Here is a 22,464-nt window from a genome sequence, read left to right as displayed (position 1 = left end):
CGCTCTCTTCTCATTCTATCAATTATTACATTTTCTGGTATTAATTATATCGGATTTATTATAGTTATTATTATTAAAAATATATAATTATTGATAATTTTTTTTTTGTAAGTTAAGAATTACATTTCTGCATATTAAGTTCCTTAAGTAAAGAACACTTCTTTATTCAGTAAGGAAATGCTAAACCTTACCCACTTCAATCTTGGGCGGAGAGGACCTGTTCCTGGAAGGCCAACGCATAGAGGAGGCGCAAAAGAAGGCCAAAGAGAAAATTTAAGCAGGAAAAGAAAAAGTGAATAACTTAAAAGAAAACTATAAATTATTAAATAGTCGTGGTTCGATGTTACGCAAACTTCGAACTGTGGTAAACACCTGTAAAAGGGGATGGATAAATGAAATAGTAAAATAGAAGTAAAACCATTTTCAAGTTTCCTGACAACTGGTATATTGATTCAAGAGATGAAAAACCAATCAACTAATTGCTAAATTGATATTTGAGGAAATAATTGCCGGCACTATGCCCATATGTCATAAGTAAACTACAAGAATATTATTAATACGGCAAATCTCCAAATTGGACCATCCCTTTATTCGCATTCGATCAACAAACTGTTTTAATATATATTAGCAATATTTAAATATTTTACCGGACAATAATTGGGGTTGTAATCTTCAACTGAAGCGCAGAACATTAACGGCTCCTTGACTCCTCTAGGGAATGATCGGCTTTCAGGAGTCATACTTTGGCATTTTTGGTGGTCATCAATGGTCATTCTTGACTCCATCAGGTCAGGACTATCTGGATTTGCTGAAAATATAATATAAAATGTATTTATTAATTTCAAAGCTATCTCAGTTAGTTGAAAAAACTAGCATCTAATTTAGTTTTAACTTATTTATCCATTCAAGTGTTTCCTGTAACCGGTTTTTTATTATATTTTCCTTTCAATCTGTGTGTTATTCCCGTAAAATTTATCTATTTGTTTGTTTTTGGTAAACCGATCTACTGCAGTGACTATGAATGACGGTCTGATCTCACATTGCCGTCTAATTTTGAATTTTTTTAGCGGGTCACCGAAGAGGATCTGGGAGGGTGAATTACGGAGAGCGAATTTGTTGATCGGGTGAATTAAAAAATTGTGAAATGGTGAAATTGGAGGAGCAGAAATGAAATAAAGAAAAAAAGGAATGAATTGAAACATTTGTATTTGGTGTATACACCGAAATTGATTGTAAAAGGAAACTGTAGAGGAAAAAAATTGTTTATTATATCTTATTATTATATCTCTTTATGTCTTAATATTGATAAGTATGCTGTGTGAGATAGCAACCTGATGTATATAAGCAGCATAGATAAATAAAGTATTTCTCTCTCACTATCTTTACTCTTTAATAATGTACTGGTACACCAACTTTTCTGAATCCTCATCAAGTTCCAATGTTATATATTTTTACTGTTATTATTATTTACTTCTTGAAAAAGGTACATTATTTTAATAAAGAAGATTAAATTGAACCCCATAGTTCTATATCACTACGTTTATGACCTCTAAGCAATTAATATTATTTTACTGTGGTAACCTGTCATAGTTTGGCAAAGGTGTAGAAACATTTGCAAAAGACATACCGCCAGCATAACATTCTAAAGAGCAGCTGGGTTATCGAACAGCCTTCTGTATCAATGGTACTAAGAAGGCTGGAACAATACTAATTTAAATTTAATAAATTAATATTTAATAAATTTATTTAATTATTTAGATTAATTAAATTTACATATTAATTTATATTCAATATATTTATGTTACTAGTGTGGAGTCCCTTCCCAAGGATTGCTGTAATCACCCTGTCACTCTCAGTTTTAGATTTTTTTTTAAACTGATAATGGTCCGATTAAGGTGATGATTGTTTTTTAGAGAATTAGATCAGTGACTGATATTTTCTAGTGGATAAATCTTTTCGAGTTATTTTAAAATTTTTTAGACATGGGAAATATTTTTTATAAGCCGTTTAGAACCCAATTTTTATTAAACCAGACATAATTACACATAAAAGGAACTACCATTGATAATTTCAACTTGCATATTATTTACATGAATATTTGCTCTAAATTAAAATTTATAGAAAACACTGAATTATTATGTTGACTCACTTTGAGATTCGCCCCAGAAGGAAGCAGTGACTTCTCCTTTGACCAGCCTTCCATTGTGTAGGCAAATAGGACTCATCCACAAGCTGAAGGGCACTTCCTTAGAGATCTGGAAGAGGGCTATGTCATTGTAGAGAGCACCCTCCTTGTAGTCCGGGTGAGGTATTCTATCTGCGATCTGTTGGTTGACCCATTCGTTGACGTTGTTGTCGGGGGATATTTGCAATCCTCCTAGCCTAGCCCACGTTGCTGGACCACTAGAAAATAATACTTTGCTCAACACTGATGGCTCTAGGTTGACATCATGACAGTCAATCGTTACTTACAAGCCTTTGAGTTCTGCGCAGCTGGCAGCGCTCAGGATAAACTTTGAGGTAATTATGGTCCCACTACACTTCCAAACTTGATTAGGAGGATGTCCGTAACCAATTATGGCCTAGAAAAAATATGGACATAGACACAAAATTTTTGACGAAGAACTCTAACATACTGAGATTTTAGATTAATTATTTTATTTATTCTTGTTTGAGAGTGGTTTAGTTTATTCTTAATTTAAAACCAATTTGATCCTTTTTTTCTCTCGCCTTTGTCCCATATAACATTTTCTAAATAATTTTGTCCTAGATTTAAACCTTTCTTAAATCACTTTTCTTCCTTCTTTCATTTAAGTTGCAAATGTGAATGAAAGAAGGAAGAAAAGTGTTTTAAGAAAGGTTTAAATCTAGGACAAAATTATTTAGAAAAGGTTATATGGGACAAATGCAATTAGCCTGCATTTTTAAGATTTGAAAAAGGAAATGACATCAATATGAAAATATCCTTGAGAATGGCCTGTAGGTCGAAACGTTGGAAAAGTTGTAAAGAATAAAGTTGAGAGAAAAAAAAGGATCAAATTTGTTTTAAATGGAAATAGTGAGATTTAATATTATATATAATGCTTTAATGTTATATTAAAATACAATGGTACTTTTTAAACTATCCTAGACTTTCAAGAAGAACAACAATTGTTCAAACTTATTGATTTGATATCAAATCCAAGTTTTGTTTTTTTTCGGCCAAGACTCCCATTGGAGTCCTATACTGTTTAACAATGGTTGGGGGTCAAAGTTCTTCATTTTGTGGGACCGCCACTCAATGAAATAAGTCAACGTCCCAGGCCGGGGTCGAACCGGCACCGTCAATAGTCATCAAATTGGTAAGACTGTGTCTTAACCACTGAGCTATGGGCGGCCAGTAAATCCAAGTTCCTTTGTTCTTTGTGTACACCTCCACTCATCATAACAACCCTGATAAAGATCTTTCTTGTGGGTCGAAACATCAATAATCAATGAATGTTTAAAACTATTGCTGGTCTTCTTGATCCCAGCCCTGATTCATATACAGTCAATCATTTATATATAATAGCCAATACTTTAATTTTTTGAATAACGGTCAATTACAGTCGAAAAATTTGGCGATGTTTTAAAAAAAATTTATATTGTCAGTACAGGTCAATATTTATTCCTATGCCAAATGAATGAATTGGTAAGGAAATTTTAACGGTATAAATGTAAAAAATTATTTTTTTTACTATTAAACTCCAAAAGATTTTCACCTTAGTCCTTTATTGTTGTTGCCAAGAGATAAATGCATTATAATTTAATTACGAATAACTCAAACCCCACAAATTTACTTCCAGCAAACTTTACAACGAACTCAGAAAATACTGTTTGGATTGGTAAAATTTATTAACTTTAATGTATTAGCTAAAAAAGGGTGGTGAAGGAATGATTGTTGATAAAATTGTTAATATAATGTCCCGATAATCACCCAAATGAGAATTTCTTTCCGAAAGTTATATAAATTTAAATCTCTATAGAATTGCTACCCAGAAATTTTCGAAACAAAATGAGTAATTTCAATATTTTTCCTTGAATTTTAGAAAACAATTTCTAGTTATATTGATCAATTCATTCTTCTAAGATACTTATTTTTTATGTTTCCTGAAAAATTGAGGTTTATCATTGGAGTGATTTTTGGAAATAAGCGACTTGAAAGTTGGTTGTGTAACGCGAGAACTGTTTTCACACGTCAGGTGTTACCTTACCGGTAACGAACAAGTATTCCTCTTTCTACTGTGCTGTCCATCTCTTCTCCCTTTACAGGGATGTAAAAAATTAAACATATTATAGAAATTCTAATTTTAATCTCCCAGAAATAACAGCAATTAAGAACAATAATCGACAGCTTAGCAGATTTAATGTAATACAGCATCGTAGAAATATTTGTTACGTAGAGACGTTAGTTTATCGCACAAAATATATAGTTAATGCTTACCAAGAAATTATTTGCAAATGATTTAGCAGTATTTCCTTCCATCACGAAATCAGCTACATTTTGCTTGTGCTTCTCGCAGCTAGCAGTTTGATTTTTGCAGTCTGTAATAAACATACATTTTATAAATGGTTAGTGTGTTGTAATTGAGCATTACATCATTATTTGAAATAATCTGTTGATAAGTGTCAATGTACTAACGATATTTTGTGAATAAAAAATATATTTCACCATACACCTTATTTCTATAAAAAAATAAATAAATTTATCTGACTATGTAATCAAGTCTTGAAAAGCTTTGAGATTTTGTTATGTTTTCGTAATTATTATTTTTTAAATGAAACCATCTAATGACAAATATTATCTTTTAAATAGAAATAAATAAAGGGCAATGAACAAAATATATAAATTAATTTATTGATCATTACTCACATTGGCCTGCCTTGTTGGACCCAAACTTGAACCTGAAGTCTTCCTCCTTGATGCCTGTGCTGTCGGGACAACATATCACTGGAATTTTTCCTTGAAAGGTGCAGATCGGGGGATGTTCCTTCTTGAAGTCTCCTGGGTTGTAGCACTCGGTCAGGAGCTGGCAAGTCCCAGACTCTTCGCCCAGTGCTTCACAGGGCGCACCTACAAATCCATCTGTATTTAATGTCAAGAATATTAGCAAACATTAACAATTAAATTATAACGGTTTTACAAAAAAAAATTCATTAAAATAATTACGAAACCTTTATTGCTGCTGATTTTCCAATGTTTTGAAATGTAAACTAGTTACTGGTACCGTTACAGGAGAGGCATTGTGAACCCTGGCTAAGAAATGCCCTCACGTCTAACCAGAGTGAAAATAACAATATTCTTTTCACGGCTAAGCCGAGCAATAAATATTAATTGCTCTGGGTGGCAATCGAACTCAAACAGTTCTGAACCGAACAATCGGGAGCATGGACTTAACGTTGCTGCCCGTGACTAGTAGAGGCGATACCTCTGAATCTCTTCCAACAGGGGAAAATGGTTAAATATAATTTAAATAGATAATTTAAAAAAATATAAAAAATGTCTTCACTAATCATGGACCAATTTTTATGATTTCTATGAATTGCCTATAAATACATAATTTTTATAAAATATATACTTTTTGGGTTCTATGAAAATAATATTTCATTTTATGAATGGAATATGGTCCGGGTGCGGTAAAAAAAAAAACTCAAATACTAGATAATTATACTATTTTATTGAGCCAACGTTTCGCCCCACGTTGCAGGGCTTCGTCAGGGCTAAAAATGATACAAACACTATAGTTACAAAAAGGAAAAAAAAAACATAAGTGTAAAATAACAGGGGTATAAAATGTAAAAAAAGTAAAATATAATAAGAAAAATTAAAGGTTGTAAATAGTAAATGAAAAGGGTAATAGTAATCTATTTGTTACTATTACCTTTTTCATTTACTATTTACAACCTTTAACTTTTCATATTATATCTTACTTTTTTACATTTTATACCCCCTGTTATTTTACACTTATGTTTTTTTCCCTCTTTGTAACTATAGTGTTTGCATCTTTTTTTAGCCCTGACGAAGCCCTGCAACGTGGGGCGAAACGTTGGCTCAATAAAATAGTATAATTATCTACTATTTGAGTTTTTTTTTACCGCACTCGGACCATATTCCATTCATCTATACACACGGTCAATCAATAATCTTCCAATATTTCCTTTTCTTAGAAAGGAAATAAAGAGTAAGCGGGAGATGGTCCGGGTTACAGACAAGAAATTAAATTAAAAAATATATTTTAAACTATTGATTAATTGGCAATGTTTCGACCCCCACTGCCAATCTTTATCAAGGCTATTGTGGTTGGTGGAGGCTAACAGGATGAAACGTTGGCCATTTATAAATAATTAAAACTGTTTCTTAATTGTTTTTTTTTTTTTACCACAATAATTTTTTTTGTTCTTTTTTTCCTAATACTACTTTTTATTTATTGATAGATATTACAATCTGCCACACAGTTGTGGGCAATAGGTAATAGTGATGAATGATCTCATACATACTAAAATTAAATTAAATAAATGAATAAAAAAAAAACTCTTAAAATATATATATACAGAAGAATAAACAAAATGAACATAATCAAATGAAAAATAAATAAATAAAATAACATAATGATAAAATAATATAGTCTCTAAGTACCACAAATCTAACAATCTCCTTTTAATTCGCATACAATCGACTATCAATATATAATTAAAAATGGTCATTTTTCTTTTGTTTCCTGGAAACATATTTATATACGAAAATAATATAAATACATAATGTGAAGTATTTAGGCAAGTTTAATCAAAGTCATTAGATTTAGATAAAGTATAATGAGAATAAGAATTTTTGTTTTCGATGGAAGTGGGAAAAGTCTGGTGGGCAGTGCAAAAGTGTGTACACATGCTTACTGAAACCTATCTGCACTATCCATGACATTGTTTAAGGGAGCTACGGATGCGGTACAGGTTATAATTTTTTTTAAAAATATATTATAGTTTACAAAACGTTTTATTCCAAAATACTTAGACTGGAATATCTCTTTTACAAAACATACAGAGTAATATACCATAGAATAAAAGGAACTGAATTCATGATATACATGAAATATTCAAAGCATGTATATCCTTAATTTTTAATGCTTTAGCAAAGCAATAATTTAAGAATTCTTAAATATAATCTGGATCAACTCCATATTGAATTTTTTTTCTAAACTGAAGCTTGGAAGAGAGAAAATTTTGATTAATTTCTCGAAGACTTGACTATATAAGATAACTTATAGCTACTAATTCTGTTTAGGTTTCCATTTAGCATCTACCTTGAGATCATTCTTTTTCGATCTAGGAATATCCTGACCTCTGGGTTTTCCCTTGCAGGCTTTGCATGTGGTTTCGCGTTCCAGAAAACATGGAAGGTAACATCACGTGACGATAGGAAGCCTTCAATTAAAACGGAATCCCGCCTTCCATTAGGAAAAATATTTATCATACAAAGAAACATTTCATTGAAGCTCAATAGTAAAAAATGAGAGCTCATAATTCGCACATCCCCCTGAAACGGCCAGAAATGTTTTTATAGAAATGAAAGCTCATAAAAGTTTCATTTGAATTTAAAGCTTTATGTGTCTTCATATCTCTAAATTATCAAAAAATGTCATGCATTTCGTCAGTTAAGCTGTGACACCGCGTTACTAAAAAAAAATCAACAATACTATTTTAATATTGCGAAACTTCGCTTAACTGATTTATGACAGCATTTCCTGTTAACGGATATTTATTAAAGTCCTGGTCAATAAGTTACAAATTTAATGAATTGGAACCCCAGTATTACGGAACCCCTCGATTCCGGATATGGACACCAATTATATTCCAAGCAGGATTTTTCACTCATATATAACGAAACCATTTCATAAAATATGATTGTATTAACTCTTAAAAAAAAAGAAAATTAAAGTTTCAAAGATAGGAATTTAAAAAAATAAACATTGACCCTTGAACGCTCTTTTCTCCGATACTGCGACACCAATTTTATATTAGTTTGCCACTATAATCTAACCTGTTACTCAGAACGATTCTCAAAACTCGACATACTATTAGCAAATTTTAAATCTGTTTTATACCACTAATATGTGTCCTAAAGAACGATGTTTAAGAAAGAACGTCTCTAGAGCTATGTGTTGATTTGTTTTTTAAATAGTATAGATTTTTTTTTTTACTTAAGAACTATTACAGCTTGATTCAATTTTTTTAATTATTTTTATGTTAATCCCTCCTTGATGGGAATCTCTGTCTAACGGATAAAATCATCGCCCTGAGTGTCCGTGACAAATATTTTTTTTTTTTAAATTATTGAAAATCCAGTCAACATTTTAAAGGATGCATATAGAATTGACCCCGAATTCGAGTATTCTTTCCAGATGTCTCTTGTATGAAAGAGTATTTATTTCTTTTTTTTTGGTCTAATTTTTTTCCTATGTTAAAATTCGCTCAATCTTAAGCAAATATTTGCCGTTGTTGCTTTCAATGTTTAAGGGTCTCACTCTTTTAGTATAGCAATTGAGCTTCAATTGATCTTTTATTAATATGTTTACTCTATAATTAAAATATTTTATAATAGATAGAATATAAATAAAAATACATAATAAAAAAATTACACACAGAACTGTAAAAGCAAAGAAATACGTAGCTAACGCATACTAACAAATTCTAGAGTAGATGCGTCATGCGTACTACGCTCTTGGTTACCAACGGGAATCCCACACGAAGCTTTATCCGCTAAATCTGGTAATAGAAAATAGATAAAAGGTATTATGTAATTTTACGAGATAGTGAGAACAATACAAAATGATTAAGATTAATGACAGACCAACATTTGAAACTCTATAGTGGGGTTTCGAAGTGGAGACCCACAAGTGATGAATTTACTCGTACCTCAACTCTAATGACTCAACGTTTATTCTGAAATTAAAAGGTTGGAAATCATCTCCTGTCTTATAAAAATAAATAACTTCCACTAATAATATTTCTATAAATTGATTTATAATAATATTTAAATAGGTAAAAATAAAGTATTATCGATAAAAAAAATTTCAAAACTGCTTATTACTTTTTATAGATCTGGAAATCATATATCATCATTTATATTAGATCTTAAGCTTAGTATTGTCAACTCGATGAGTCGAAGGGGAAAACAAATAAATAAAAGATGTATTCAACTATTCTCAATTAATTCTGTCTCATCTCTTTTAATATTATCTAATTGATTGATCAGTATGCATTATGTATTAGAAACTCAGTCGAGCAACCGCTCATATAAAGGTATCATGCTGCCCACTATATATGATATCGTTTACTTTTGAACATTCCCTTATTATGTTAATTTCAATTTGTTTCATTATTTACATAAAACACTCTTTAATTTGTATTAATTTATTTTCCTCTTTCTTTCTTTCGTTTCGAATATTTTTAATGTTTTTTTTTTGTTTTTGTTTTTTTTTAGTAACTTTTTATTTCTATATTATATGATGTCTTATATTATTATTTTCATTTTCTTAATTATATTATACTTTTTTGTATCATTTTTCATTTTATTACTGTTTTCATCTAGTGTTTTGTTTTTAGCCCTAATGAAATCCTACGAATGCGGCATAAATATCGGCAAAATACGATAAAATAAGTTTCACTTGTTTGTATTTATTGCTTCTCCGTTGACCACAAACATCTTCTCTTCATATTATATCTACGGTCAACAATAAAAACATCATTAATAAAAAGAAAATTATAACTTTAAAATATTATTAATCAAACCTTCACAGAATAATAATTTTTTATGTAATGTTGAATGATTTTTTTCTTTATCTTGAGGAAAATTCGGTACAAAAGTTTTTATATGTGTAATTCATTGCAGCTATTAATTTCTCCACTTTAATACTAATTCGATTCAGTAGTAAACAATCCATGCATCGTTAACATTCATCAATTCTTTGTTTAATTAGTTATACCGTTTTGACTATCTTTCATTTCGATGTCTAAGCTATTTCAACAAGATATCGCCACTGCTCATTATCCACGCTAATTGAAAGAAATATTCTCAGACATTGAGCATGTTAGTATCTTGTACCATTCTCCTTACATCTTTGACGTTTCATCATTTGATTACGGCATTTTCCGATGAATTGCGTATATTTTGACTGTTAAAGTTATTAACAATAATGGGTTTTAAATTTTTTTTTATTCAGTTTTAATTAAATTAAAACTGACAGATGTTTAACCTTTGAATTTTTAATTGTTTAATGTTTACTCTTTTAAATAAACGATCAAAACTACCATTTCGGAAAAACTAAAGATTTATACTTACTATCTTATAACAACTTGGACTTACGGTCACAAATTTACGGATATCCAAAAAAAGCTAACTTACTAAAACTGCAACAATTTCAATAAAAATTACTAATACTGATCAGTAGCGCTCTCCCCTACATCAGTAACAAGAACTTACACGAAGACTTACGAACTCCCTACGTACAAACAACCATTAAATCACTAAATAAACGGTTTCACGATGCACTTCCAATACACACTAACCCCCTAATTCAAGGACTATTAACATGAGACTTACTAGATACGAGACGACGTTTACGAAGGAGCTAGGAATAGGGATCTCTTAAATTGATTTTTTTAATTTCAATTTTAATGGAGAGGTATGATTGGATGACCTTAACCTTCATGCCTTCATGACATTATTTATTTTCCTGTACAACATCTCACTGGTTTGTAAAAATGCTATTTTCTGTTGTGAATAAAATCAAATAAGTAAAAAAAAAAATTTATATTAAAATTTAAATCATGCTACTTTCATAAAGGAAAGTATTTGTAACGACCTGGTAGTAAAAAAAAAATAAATGACACTGGTTGAAGTGGTTAGTCAAGAATAATCTATCTTCAGTATCTTATTTACAAATTGTTGATTTGAAGAATAAAAATAGTTATCTACATAAGAGGAAGTTTTAATTAAACACAAATTTTATCATTGAGTCATTTGGGAAGTTATTTTTCCGCATAGATAATATTATATTCTTTTATTAGTTTCATATTAATTTCATAGAATAAAAAAAAACTGTAAATTCAACACCAATTGCCCATGGGGTTTTAGGGTTTCGTATAAAATTAAAAATTGCAAAAAATACAAGATATAATCTAATATTTATTCTAAACAGGACAAGAATTAAAGGACTTCAAAAATATACATATATTCTTTTATGTATTTTTAGGTAGTAAACATGGTAGAAATATATTCCTAAAAAAGTTGAAAATGATATTTACATTTTTATCTGCATTATAAGTTTTAGGATATGTGGGATATAAGGATACATTGAGCTTCTCTCTTTGAATGAAAAAGCGAGTATAACACCCTGGTTCTCCTAAATAAAGTGGAATGTTTTGTCATTCAGCAAAATGATTTTATTTATAATTAAGAAAATTAATACAAAATTATTTAATGTATAGATTAAAAAAATAACTGTCTACCAAGAACATAAATCTGTATAGATACCTCACCATTTCTTTTGAAAAGGTAGGTACATAATTACCTATATTTCAAGATTTAAGAAGAAATTTTTTTTTTTTTAGTTTTTATAAATTCTATCTGCGTTTTAGTATCATATATATACAAAAGCTATGCTTTATAATAGAGAAATCAAGGCACAATATTTCTAATAAGATTGCCAGATATAAGGCCTTTGATGGAATGTATGAGAGAATATGTAGCGAATCACCTTGGGAGAAACAAAGGGATCAACTGCATATAAGATGATATCGTTTCCAGCGAGTTCAATGACATCGTACGGAGGACATGATCAGGATGGGTGATGTGAAGGCAGTCAAAAGATTTTATTAGCAAACTCTGGATGGAGTCAAACCTAAATGGACTATGAGGTATGATGAAGGGAATCGTTAACAGAATACCTAATAGTACAAGAGCCCAAGAAGAAAAAGTTAGTTATTAAGTTAGTTATTTTTTTAAGCATTTTAAAAAGGCAGCCACTGTTTCCTTCCTAACTATATTTGGCAGGCTTATAAATTTTTATTGGTAATTACATGTAGTTTTAATTAAATTTATCAAAAATTTGGATGAAATATCTAATTTTATTTCCCGCCAGGCTCTTGTTGAACAACTTAACTTTAGACCAGAACTTGACGTTGATGAAGATAGTGAGTGTCACATGCGCCATCCCAGGTATTAAGAATATTACAAATTTAAACAGAAAAATCTTAAAAATTAAAAACATCCCACATCATTACCATGGATAGCTGAATCCACGATTCATGGGATCCCCTAATGATCAGAAGCATTACTACAACACTAAGGAGTGGAAATTTACGGCAGTTTTTTCGATGAAAAAAACAGCCTGTTACGTGTTTGTTTAGCAGTTAATCTCTATGAGCGCTATTAGAAGTTACAACACTCTTTACGAAGTGAGAAAATAATAGTTCCTTCTGTAGTTACCCTGACTAGAGCTTTACCCCAAGGAACCTCTAACTTCTGTGATACATAGAACGAATCACCGGACCCGGTTTTAAATGTAGTATAATTATTATGTGTTATCTGTAGCCGTTAAGTCAGCCCTCTGGGGTCCACACAGCCTCATAAAGAGGGCATCCTTAATCAGGTAAAAATCTGGCGGTTGAGCGTGATATAGACCAAATAGTAACAATACTTCCTAACAAACTACTGCACCCTCGACCCTGTGTATGTTGTGATACAGATTTAATTCAATTTTAATAGAAATAATCAAGAATGAACTGAGAGTTATTTATTTCACAAATAAATTGAATATAAATTTCTTTTGGATTGAATTTATTTAATTATTTAATTTTATATTATTTAAATAATATGATTTATTTTGTACTTCTGTTGATGCCTGAACTATAAACAATACTTTAAGAGATGTAACGTCGTATGTTTTTAATCTTAAAAATAAAAATAAATCATTAAAAGCTAATATATCGTAAGCATAAAAAAGGTTTAACACTATGGTTAAAAAATACACTGTAAAAAACTCTATTTTTTAACGAAAAATCAAATAAATAATACACACAAAAAATCAATTAATAAATAGGATTCTAATAAAGCTAATAATATAACAGTTATTTCTACGTGCTTTTCTTGAATTCATTAAAATAATATTATCTGATTAACTATAATTATAATTATAATCTCATATTTATTCCTAACTAATGAAGGTAGGGAAGCCTATTTTCATACACAATAAGAAAAAAATCATGTCCTCAGAATCAAAAATTTTCTCAGTCTGTCCGTTTTGAAATTTGTTCTAAGGCATAATTGATCAAATTGTAAGTGAGCTTTGTACGATATTTTCAGGGATTGTGCAAGTTAATATCTAGTTTATGCCGAGTCGCTTTTATCAGATTCCGTCGACTGCTTTTTTGCATGCACGTATAAACGTATTTTCTCAGCACATCTTTATCTCAATAAAGGCTCAACAGATTCGACCCAAATTTGGATTAACTTTTTTCAATTCTATCTTTTACTTTTGTTTCATCATACGCAAAAGCATCTTACTTGACTTGCATGTTTTTTAGCATGACTCTTTCCATAGTTTTATTCTAAAACGTCATATTAAATTTATTAAAAAATAAAAATAATAAAATTTAATCTTAAATCTTGAAGAATAAGTAATTATGTTTCTGTCCATTATGTATAAATCCCATACACTAATTTAGATTAGTTTTTTAGCTGTAACCATACATTAATTTATATAAAAAAAAAATATGATGGCAATATATAATACTGCCATATGAACACACACTTCGTGACCATTTATAATTAGTGGTTTTATTAATATTTATTTTAACCCTTTATCTATTTGTTATACCTTACCCATTATAGCCTATGTTTAACTCTCCCTGTTAAATTTACTCTTTAACTACATAAATCTCTTTGCTTATTAGATTTTATTTAATTGACTTTTAAATATATAGAAAAGCATATTGTTATTGTAATATTCATTATTATAAATTTTATTCATTAAAAAATTTATTATATTATTTTTTAGAACAAGGTGCAAAGATCGTTTATTTGATCTTGTTCATTTCAGGTTCTACCTGCTCGATTTGAAAAACTCTTTTTGAGTGAGAAAAAAAAGTTTATTGAGGAAAACAATAGGTTAAATAGATTAGGTTATATTATATTCATCATCCTTTAACTCATAGCTTTGTAATAATCCCAACGCCGGAAAATCCTTAGGTTTTCAATTTTTCCTCCTACCGACAATGAAAATTAGTCTTTCTTATTCGGTTTGCTGCTATGATAACCTATGCTTTCTTAAAAATTGATTGCTCTAATGAAGATTTTCCACATATTCCAAATATGTTAGGAATTCGGATTTTTAAATGAGGAAACGTGGTTTTCATACTTTGAACTGTTTGTATCTAGCACAGAGCTGAAATTCTAAATATTTTTGTACAATAAAAGTTGAATTAGAAATTAAAAATGTCACTAAACACACAAGGACATAATTATCCATAATAATATTAATAATGTCGATGACTAATTGAACTTAATGGTTTAAACATTATAATAAATGATGGATGATTAACTGCAATTATTAGTCTAGTCTACATAATCCGGATCTAATTATTTGTTCTAAATATTTGATAAGAATATAATTCATTGCTAAATTATTAAAAAAGTTTTAAATAGAAATCTAACTATTTATATTTATATTTTATATCGTTTAACAGTTATTATTTCAATTGAAAGGTGTGAATAAAGAATTTTTAAAAAAGTTTAAAAAAAAATTGTAATTAATAATTTTTCAAAAAATAAAAATAAATAATCATTTTATATCATCAGTTATACTCCTATCAATAAATAGCATTCTATTATTAAACAACATTCGTGTTTCCTTTATGCAGTTACACAATGATAGTTATAAATAATAATTATTAACTAGCACAGTAAATGACCTAGAAATGCAAACAATGTATACACGCCCAAACCCTGAACTTTTCATATTCTTCGTCATTTAATCTATATAAATATATACTTTGTCATTAGTTGAAATTTTCCAATAATTTAGATACAAACTTAATATACAAAATAGTATAACTAAGACAAATTTCTTTTTAAATTATCACAAAATTGAAACCTTTCACAAAATATTAGATTTGCATTTTTTTTAGTTGTATTGTATAAATTAAATCAATAGTTTTTATCTCTAGAAATAATTTCAAAATTGGATCGTTTTAGTTTATAAGCCTTTGCAGCCTCATCAATGCCCTCAGTAATTAAAAGTGTTACTAACAAATAATTCATTTTGTGTTTATTATTTTGTAATGTTATTTTGACACTCACTCATAAATGCTGGACTATGCTACCGGATCGGACCACATTTCAATGCTGAATATATTGATAAATAAATGGACAAAATAAATAAATATATGTATATGGATTGAATGACAAAGAAACTAGAAAGAAAAGCCATAAGTAAAAATGATTGTTAATATAATCCTAATAATGGAAAAATGACAAGGAAACGTCGAATGCGCATGAAAAATAAAAAAAAAGTGTACAAGGATAAAGTAGTTTCACAATTTTTAATTTTTTCAATTCTTAGCCAAAAAAATCTCCCTCTGGGGAATAAAATTAATTTACACCACATTACATTGAATATAAATTTATAGGTTAGTTAATTATTTGTAGATCTTTTTAATTTTAAAATGATTAAATTAATAAAAATAAATAAATTTAATTAGTGATCGATAAAATAGTACCAACAATAAATCCTCGCATAAATTTATCTAACAGGCCTTCTCACGGTCTATCCCAACAACCTTCCAACCCACCGATGGTCCACGGGCCACCGGTTGAATAACCCCTAATAAAAACATAAACTTTGCCTTTAGGTACAATTGTTTTTAATAATTTACATAGAAATATGTTTTAATTATAGGGTCCAAAGGATAATTATAAGAAATAGTATAATTAGGAAGAGGTTTTTGTTTTAAATTATTACAAAAAAATATTTTTAACCAGTGACGGAGTTTATTTATGAAACTTGTAAGAAAAACCTTGTAGCCTAGCATAGTAAAATCTGGGAGGAGGGCTGCAAATAAACATTATCATGAAAGTTTGAACCACATGATTTCATGATTTTTTTTATTTATAACCTGTAAAATCCAGGAAGCGACTGACACCGACGCAATGGCATGGGAAAAGCCAAATGAAAAATTATTTTTAATCCTAATGATAGGAAAATTGGCCCGGATACGTCGAACACACATTAAAAATAAACAAAGATTATAGAAAAAGTAGTACCATAATAATTAACATAAGAAGCGAATAAAATCAATTTGCACCATATTACATTAAATATGAATTTATATATTTCTTAATCCCCTTTACTACTTATTTACTTTTATATATTTTAGTATTATTATGTGTATTTTTTTATTATATTTTAATTGATTTACCTTCGTTAAGATCTAAGAGCTGAGAGGCAGTTGGACTGACGAAGAAGAAGGCACAGGCGAGTACAACAAACATGTTACTACTGACAGCCGAGTCGGTTTCATACCCCACCATCTCTCCTCCTCTAACGACTGGTTTTCCTTCGGCTCTAATTGTGTAATCTTCCAATCCTCGTTTATAATGTCTAGTCGCTTATCAGATCTTAGCATAACTCACCAACGTTACTTTCCTTGAATTTTCAGCGAAGCGATGCATTTCCATGAATCGAAGTTACCAATTTATTATCAATAGATATAATAAAAAAAAAGATATACAGTAAATTTATTCTGGAAACGTTATGTGATTAACATAACGCTAATACCAATCACTGCGAGTTTGTTGCCCTAATGTTCTGTATATATCAACGACATATTACCAATAAATTGTTTCTTAAACTTTCCAATCCCACACTACGACCCTTAAAGAATGCCGTCAAAACTGGAACATCAAAATAAATCCCTTTAAATCACTATTGCACTTCGTCGTGAACATTTTTACTTCCTGCCCTACAGTTTCTACTTACCTCTGCCGAACAGTAACTCAAAGTTGAGCTTTGGTGCTCCAATAAACAATCCCATTTCTCTCATATACAATCCTTACAATCCAAACTCTTTCGTCACATTACATTATCATCATTGTCATCTATGATGACCTTAATGTTCCATATGTTGCTGGTCTGGCCAAAACCATATATCAATTTTTCCGTTATAAACTCCCTAAATACTCACTTGTTTCAAAACTTAATTTCTCTTCAATACCTTAAAATCCTTGTAGGCTTCTGAAAAGAAGATCGCCTCGAGACCTGATCTAAAAATATTATTAAAGCTCTATCAATGAGTAGATTGTTCATATGCCTGTATTATGGTTCACATCACGTTTACTAGTAGTCGTTAGTTTTAGTTAATATAGTGTGAATTCCTATAAATTAATAAAATAAAATTTATATTGATTGAAGAGATTATCGTACGTGCATTAATCTGAATGATTATGGTGTTACTGTCATGAAATATAAACACCGACTGAAATTTGTTACTGTTTTACGGGTGTTGATTCAACACACATATTCAACTAAATTTCCAGGCCTTTTCATCACGTAAAACAAGAAACGAATAGTACCTGTGTTGTGGAAATATCTGCATTGCAAGTATAGAATAAGAATAAAAGTAGTACAAAAGAAACCTAAATATTAAACAACATATTTGAGAAATAAAAAAGATATACTACCCTAAATAATACACATATCACAGCTTCTGACTTACACAGACATAGATAAAAACGCATATATTGTTCAGAAAGCGCATTTAAAATTTACAAAATATTGTCTTCCAAAATATGGGAATCGAATTGTATTGAAAACTAAAATATTATTGCCTATGTATTTAATAAATATGTATATTTTTCATGATTTTTATTTTAGTCATAACCCTTTCAGTGCTGGCCGGCACTAAAAGGGTTAAACTGACCTCTGATATGAATTGGATATTAAATGTTTGAGGCATTGATTCGAAGTAACTAAAAAAATAAGAGGGTGGTATAACTCTACTCTCCTTCAAAGTTCAAGTGAAACCAAAAAGGCCACGCCCACAAAAGGACATTAACGTTGAAGTTAATAGGAATATCCACCATTGTAAGCTAAGCTGAAACTGACGGCAGCCAGTGATTGGCTCGTACTCTTCCCCCACTCTTTTGCCACGCCCCTGAAAGGCTCTAAAGGCCAGCCTTTTTGGTTTCCCTTTTTCTTCCAGCTTACCTCTCCATTATATTCCTTCCTCCAAATGATAAATTAAATGACGAGTTTGTCTAAGCGATGCCGGTGGCTGTTATGAGAAGCAACTTTATAGTACATTAGAAACTGTTTACGTTTGGTTTGGTTGCGTTCCTTACCTTTTGTAATGTAGTGACTGACGCTTGGTTTTACTAATATTGCGATTCGTGAATGCTAATTATGAACTATTCATGCGGAGATAACCCGTGATTCATGATTCTTATTGTGAATTTTAAATCTGGCTCTAATATGAATTGGACATTGAATATTTGATGGACTGATTTGCATTTAAAGCGATTATATTCGAAGCTAAGAAATTACATATTCATAGAGATATAACAATTAGGTTCTTTGTTATAGGCATTAGGACGTTTAATATTAAAGTTAAGTAACATTAAATTTACTGTCTGAATAAATGTAGTGTTATTCATTATTACATTTGATCAAATCTTTTAGGTCTAATTACTGTTAATAAAAATAGAAACACTTATACTTATGTAAGACGCACACCACAACAAAACAAACTCCATTCATATTCGAGCTTTTTTCAATAGGCATACTGATAATCAAATTCAAATACTTGAGAACTCAAAAAGTTAAAATAAAAAATAGTTTAATTTTAAAAAATATATGTATTAAAGTATTTTCTGTATTGTCTTAAGTTTCGTTCGGATGTTAAAGGCACCTACCGCTATAACAAATTTCATTACATTTTATAGGTAACATCACTAACAATCTAATATGTTTAAGGAGATATACAGTTAACCTTCTCCTAAGAAAAACAAATTTGTAAGGTTTTTTTTTTTTAACAAAATATATTTTGTTTATTTAGAAATTTACTTGTTTTTAAAGAAGTCAAATAAACATAGCTCATAGAATTTTATTATTCCTCTAAAATGCATGATTGCATAAATATAAATATAATTAAGTTATTTTATCCCTAAAATTTTCATTATTTTTTTAGACAATAATGTTATTCTATTATTGTTTCTCCTAATACAGTGATAAAGTCATATTGCTTAAATATTCTTTGCGTCCGTTTTGTTTTATATACCGGCGCTTTTCGCTGGAATCCACGCACAACTGACTATTCTGACGTAATAGCACTAGGGAAAAGGGTCAAGAGCGGCGGTGTACAACAAAGACGTATTCGCCATCTGACCCAACAGGAAAGAGTGAAAAATCTGTTTTGTCTACAACAAATACAGTTGACTTCAAGAAAAAAAAATGCTAATTATGAAAACAACTATTAGCTCTTTATAGGAAAACATTACACTTTTAGTTTCTCCAATGGTGCGGATAAAACAGTACAACAAATTATGACTAACTTTATTTGTAATTGGTATGCTTTATTTCATATTTGTTTATAAATATATAAACTAATACAAAGGAAACATTGGAGATTAGAATGAAATGGGTGTTGAATCAATTTCATCAAATTTCGTCAACTATTATTGTTTATTCGTGTGGAGAACTCCTTTTTGGATAAAGCTGTATTTCAACATCAGCTCGTTCCTTAGATTCTATTCTAAAAATTATTAACCTTGGAAAGAGATATGTAGAGAAATCTAAATTAAAAAAAAAAATAAGGAAACTAAAGAAAAAAAAAGTATGACAGGTTATTAGTTCTCCGCGGATATATATAAATGCAAAGATAGGTGCGGGCAATACAAGTAAGTAAAAAACTTATTCTTGTTCTTTACTGACTGCACTTCTCCTTGTTAAAAAAAAAAATATATACAGTAAAGCATATGTGTAATTATATTTTAAGGTATGCTAATTTATAATCAATAATATTATTATAATTTATAATAAAAGATCGCCGTTCAAGAGATAGCCCTTGATGATGGCCGTTGGAACGTTGGAAAGTTATTAATAAGCAGTGTTATTTATTTTAATTAAATAAAAAAATAAATTAGAAATAGTGAAGATGGTGACCCATGTAAATAAAAATTCAGATGTTTTTTATTGTAGTGTAATTTTTATTTATTTATTTTTTGCATTAAATAGGAAAATATCCGAGTTGTACAAATACAAATATTTAGTGATTTTTAAAATATTTTAATTTTCATAAACCCCTATTTCATTTATATTTCTATGTGCAACAGTTTCTTAATGACATAAATAAAATTAAAACGATAGTGGTCCCTTTTGCCCCTCTTCACTAATATACATGTATACACATATTTCAAATTTATTTCACTCCAATTTTTTATTATTTTTATAAAAACTGTGTATAGTTTTAGCTTGTCAAATTTGATGAATCCGCCATCCATAGTTAAGGGGGATAAAAAATGGCGTCTATTGCAAAACGTTAAAAAAAAAATTAATTTTTAATTCCGACTTTATCATTTAAACTACAAACTACACAAAAACGTTTTTTAAAGATAGTTTAATGTGCATTAATGTATTTAACGTTTATTTAGCAATTGTAATTTTCATGATATTTATTAAAACAAATTCACAATGTTTATTTCTAGTAAGTTGAACAAAATTTTTGGTTTGTGAAATACTGAATCTCAGTAACCAATAGATTAAAGCTACTTTAAAGTAATATAAAGTGGTTTATAATGTTTATCTTCGTAGGGTTCTAGTTTTTATTGTATTTGCATATTATTATGAAATTTTGTCCGAAAAACTAGAAATCAACATATTGTGAATTTTTTTGTGAAATTTGATTCAAACTACAACTCCTAAGAAGATAACTATCTAAACTTATTTACAGTATATTTAACTATTTTTAATTTAAGTGCTTAGTGACATAAATAAAATTAAAACTATACTGGTCCCTTTTGTCCCTCTTCACTAATATACATGTATATACATATTTCAAATTTATTTCACTCCAATTTTTTATTATTTTTATAAAAACCGTGTATAGTTGCTTGTCAAATTTGATGAATCCGCCATCCATTGTTAAGGGGGATAAAAAATGGCGTCTATTGCAAAACGTTAAAAAAAAAATTAATTTTTAATTCCGACTTTATCATTTAAACTACAAACTACACAAAAACGTTTTTTAAAGATAGTTTAATGTGCATTAATGTATTTAACGTTTATCCTTCTTAGCAATTGTAATTTTCATGATATTTATTAAAACAAATTCACAATGTTTATTTCTAGTAAGTTGAACAAAATTTTTGGTTTGTGAAATACTGTATCTCAGTGACCAATAGATTAAAGCTACTTTAAAGTAATATAAAGTGGTTTATAATGTTTATCTTCGTAGGGTTATAGTTTTTATTGTATTTGCATATTATTATGAAATTTTGTCCGAAAAACTATAAATCAACATATTGTGAATTTTTTTGTGAAATTTGATTCAAACTAGAACTCCTAAGAAGATAACTATCTAAACTTATTTACAGTATATTTAAAAATTTTTAATTTAAGTGCTCAATGACATATATAAAATTAAAACTATACTGGTCCCTTTTTCCCCTCTTCACTTATTATATGTTTGTATATATATGTTTTCATAAATATTAATTTTCTCCGAACAACAAGTGCTCTTCAATTCTTAATAATATTACCCCAATCAATCACGAATATATACTTAACAATTAGCTGATACAATAATTCTTCTAAAAAATTATCTAATGGGAAAATAAGATTATAAACTGTTTAAAATTCAATGCAATGTGCTTCCGTGCCTTATGTTAAGATTCTTATTTGTCCTAGTAAATCTTTTAGCATAAGAGCTGGTGAAAAAAAAAAAACATATTTCAAAGTTTTTTAAGAAAACTTTGTATAGTTGCTAGTCAAATTTGATGAATCCGCCATCCAAAGTTAAGGGGGATAAAAAATGGCGTCTATTGCAAAACGTTAAAAAAAAAATTAATTTTTAATTCAGACCTTTATATCATTGAAACTACAAACTACACAAAATTAATTTATTCTGAGAAATATATTTCTTAGGAATCATTAGACGAACAAGTGTATATTAGCCCTCAAATTAAAGCTAGTTAAATGTGCTATAAAATAGTTTATGATGTTTATCTTCGTAGGAGTGGTAGTTTTTATGATATTTACCAAAATAAATTCATAAAGTGTTGATTTCTGTTTGTTCGAACAGAACTTTTGATTTATAAAAAACATATCGCAGGAATCATTAGACTACTATGTCTGGCAGCTCTCAAATTAAAGTTAGTGTAAGGTATTGTAAACTAGT

At 29.2% G+C, this 22,464-nt stretch overlaps 1 protein-coding gene across 2 annotated transcripts in view; it reads right to left on the bottom strand.

The window, feature by feature from the left end:
* Positions 1-16,650, bottom strand: part of LOC106686364 (venom protease) — a 25,898-nt gene extending 9,248 nt beyond the window's left edge. The window contains exons 1-6 of one of the 2 annotated variants that reach the window (XM_014429620.2): positions 16,492-16,650; positions 4,892-5,092; positions 4,463-4,563; positions 2,473-2,582; positions 2,150-2,403; positions 648-808 (exon numbers count right to left, since the gene is read on the bottom strand). In XM_014429620.2, coding sequence (XP_014285106.1) covers positions 648-808; positions 2,150-2,403; positions 2,473-2,582; positions 4,463-4,563; positions 4,892-5,092; positions 16,492-16,603 — 939 coding nt within the window. In that variant the 5' untranslated portion in view covers positions 16,604-16,650. Of the gene's footprint in view, positions 1-647; positions 809-2,149; positions 2,404-2,472; positions 2,583-4,462; positions 4,564-4,891; positions 5,105-16,491 lie in introns of both variants that reach the window. The other variant, XM_014429619.2, reaches the window with a different exon arrangement.
* Positions 16,651-22,464: the final 5,814 nt, after the last annotated feature.

This window comes from Halyomorpha halys, unplaced genomic scaffold (genome assembly GCF_000696795.3).
Source record: "Halyomorpha halys isolate HHAL.00 unplaced genomic scaffold, Hhal_1.1 Scaffold812.1, whole genome shotgun sequence".
Classification (NCBI taxonomy): domain Eukaryota; kingdom Metazoa; phylum Arthropoda; class Insecta; order Hemiptera; family Pentatomidae; genus Halyomorpha; species Halyomorpha halys.
This window is presented reverse-complemented; position numbering and strand designations above follow the sequence as displayed.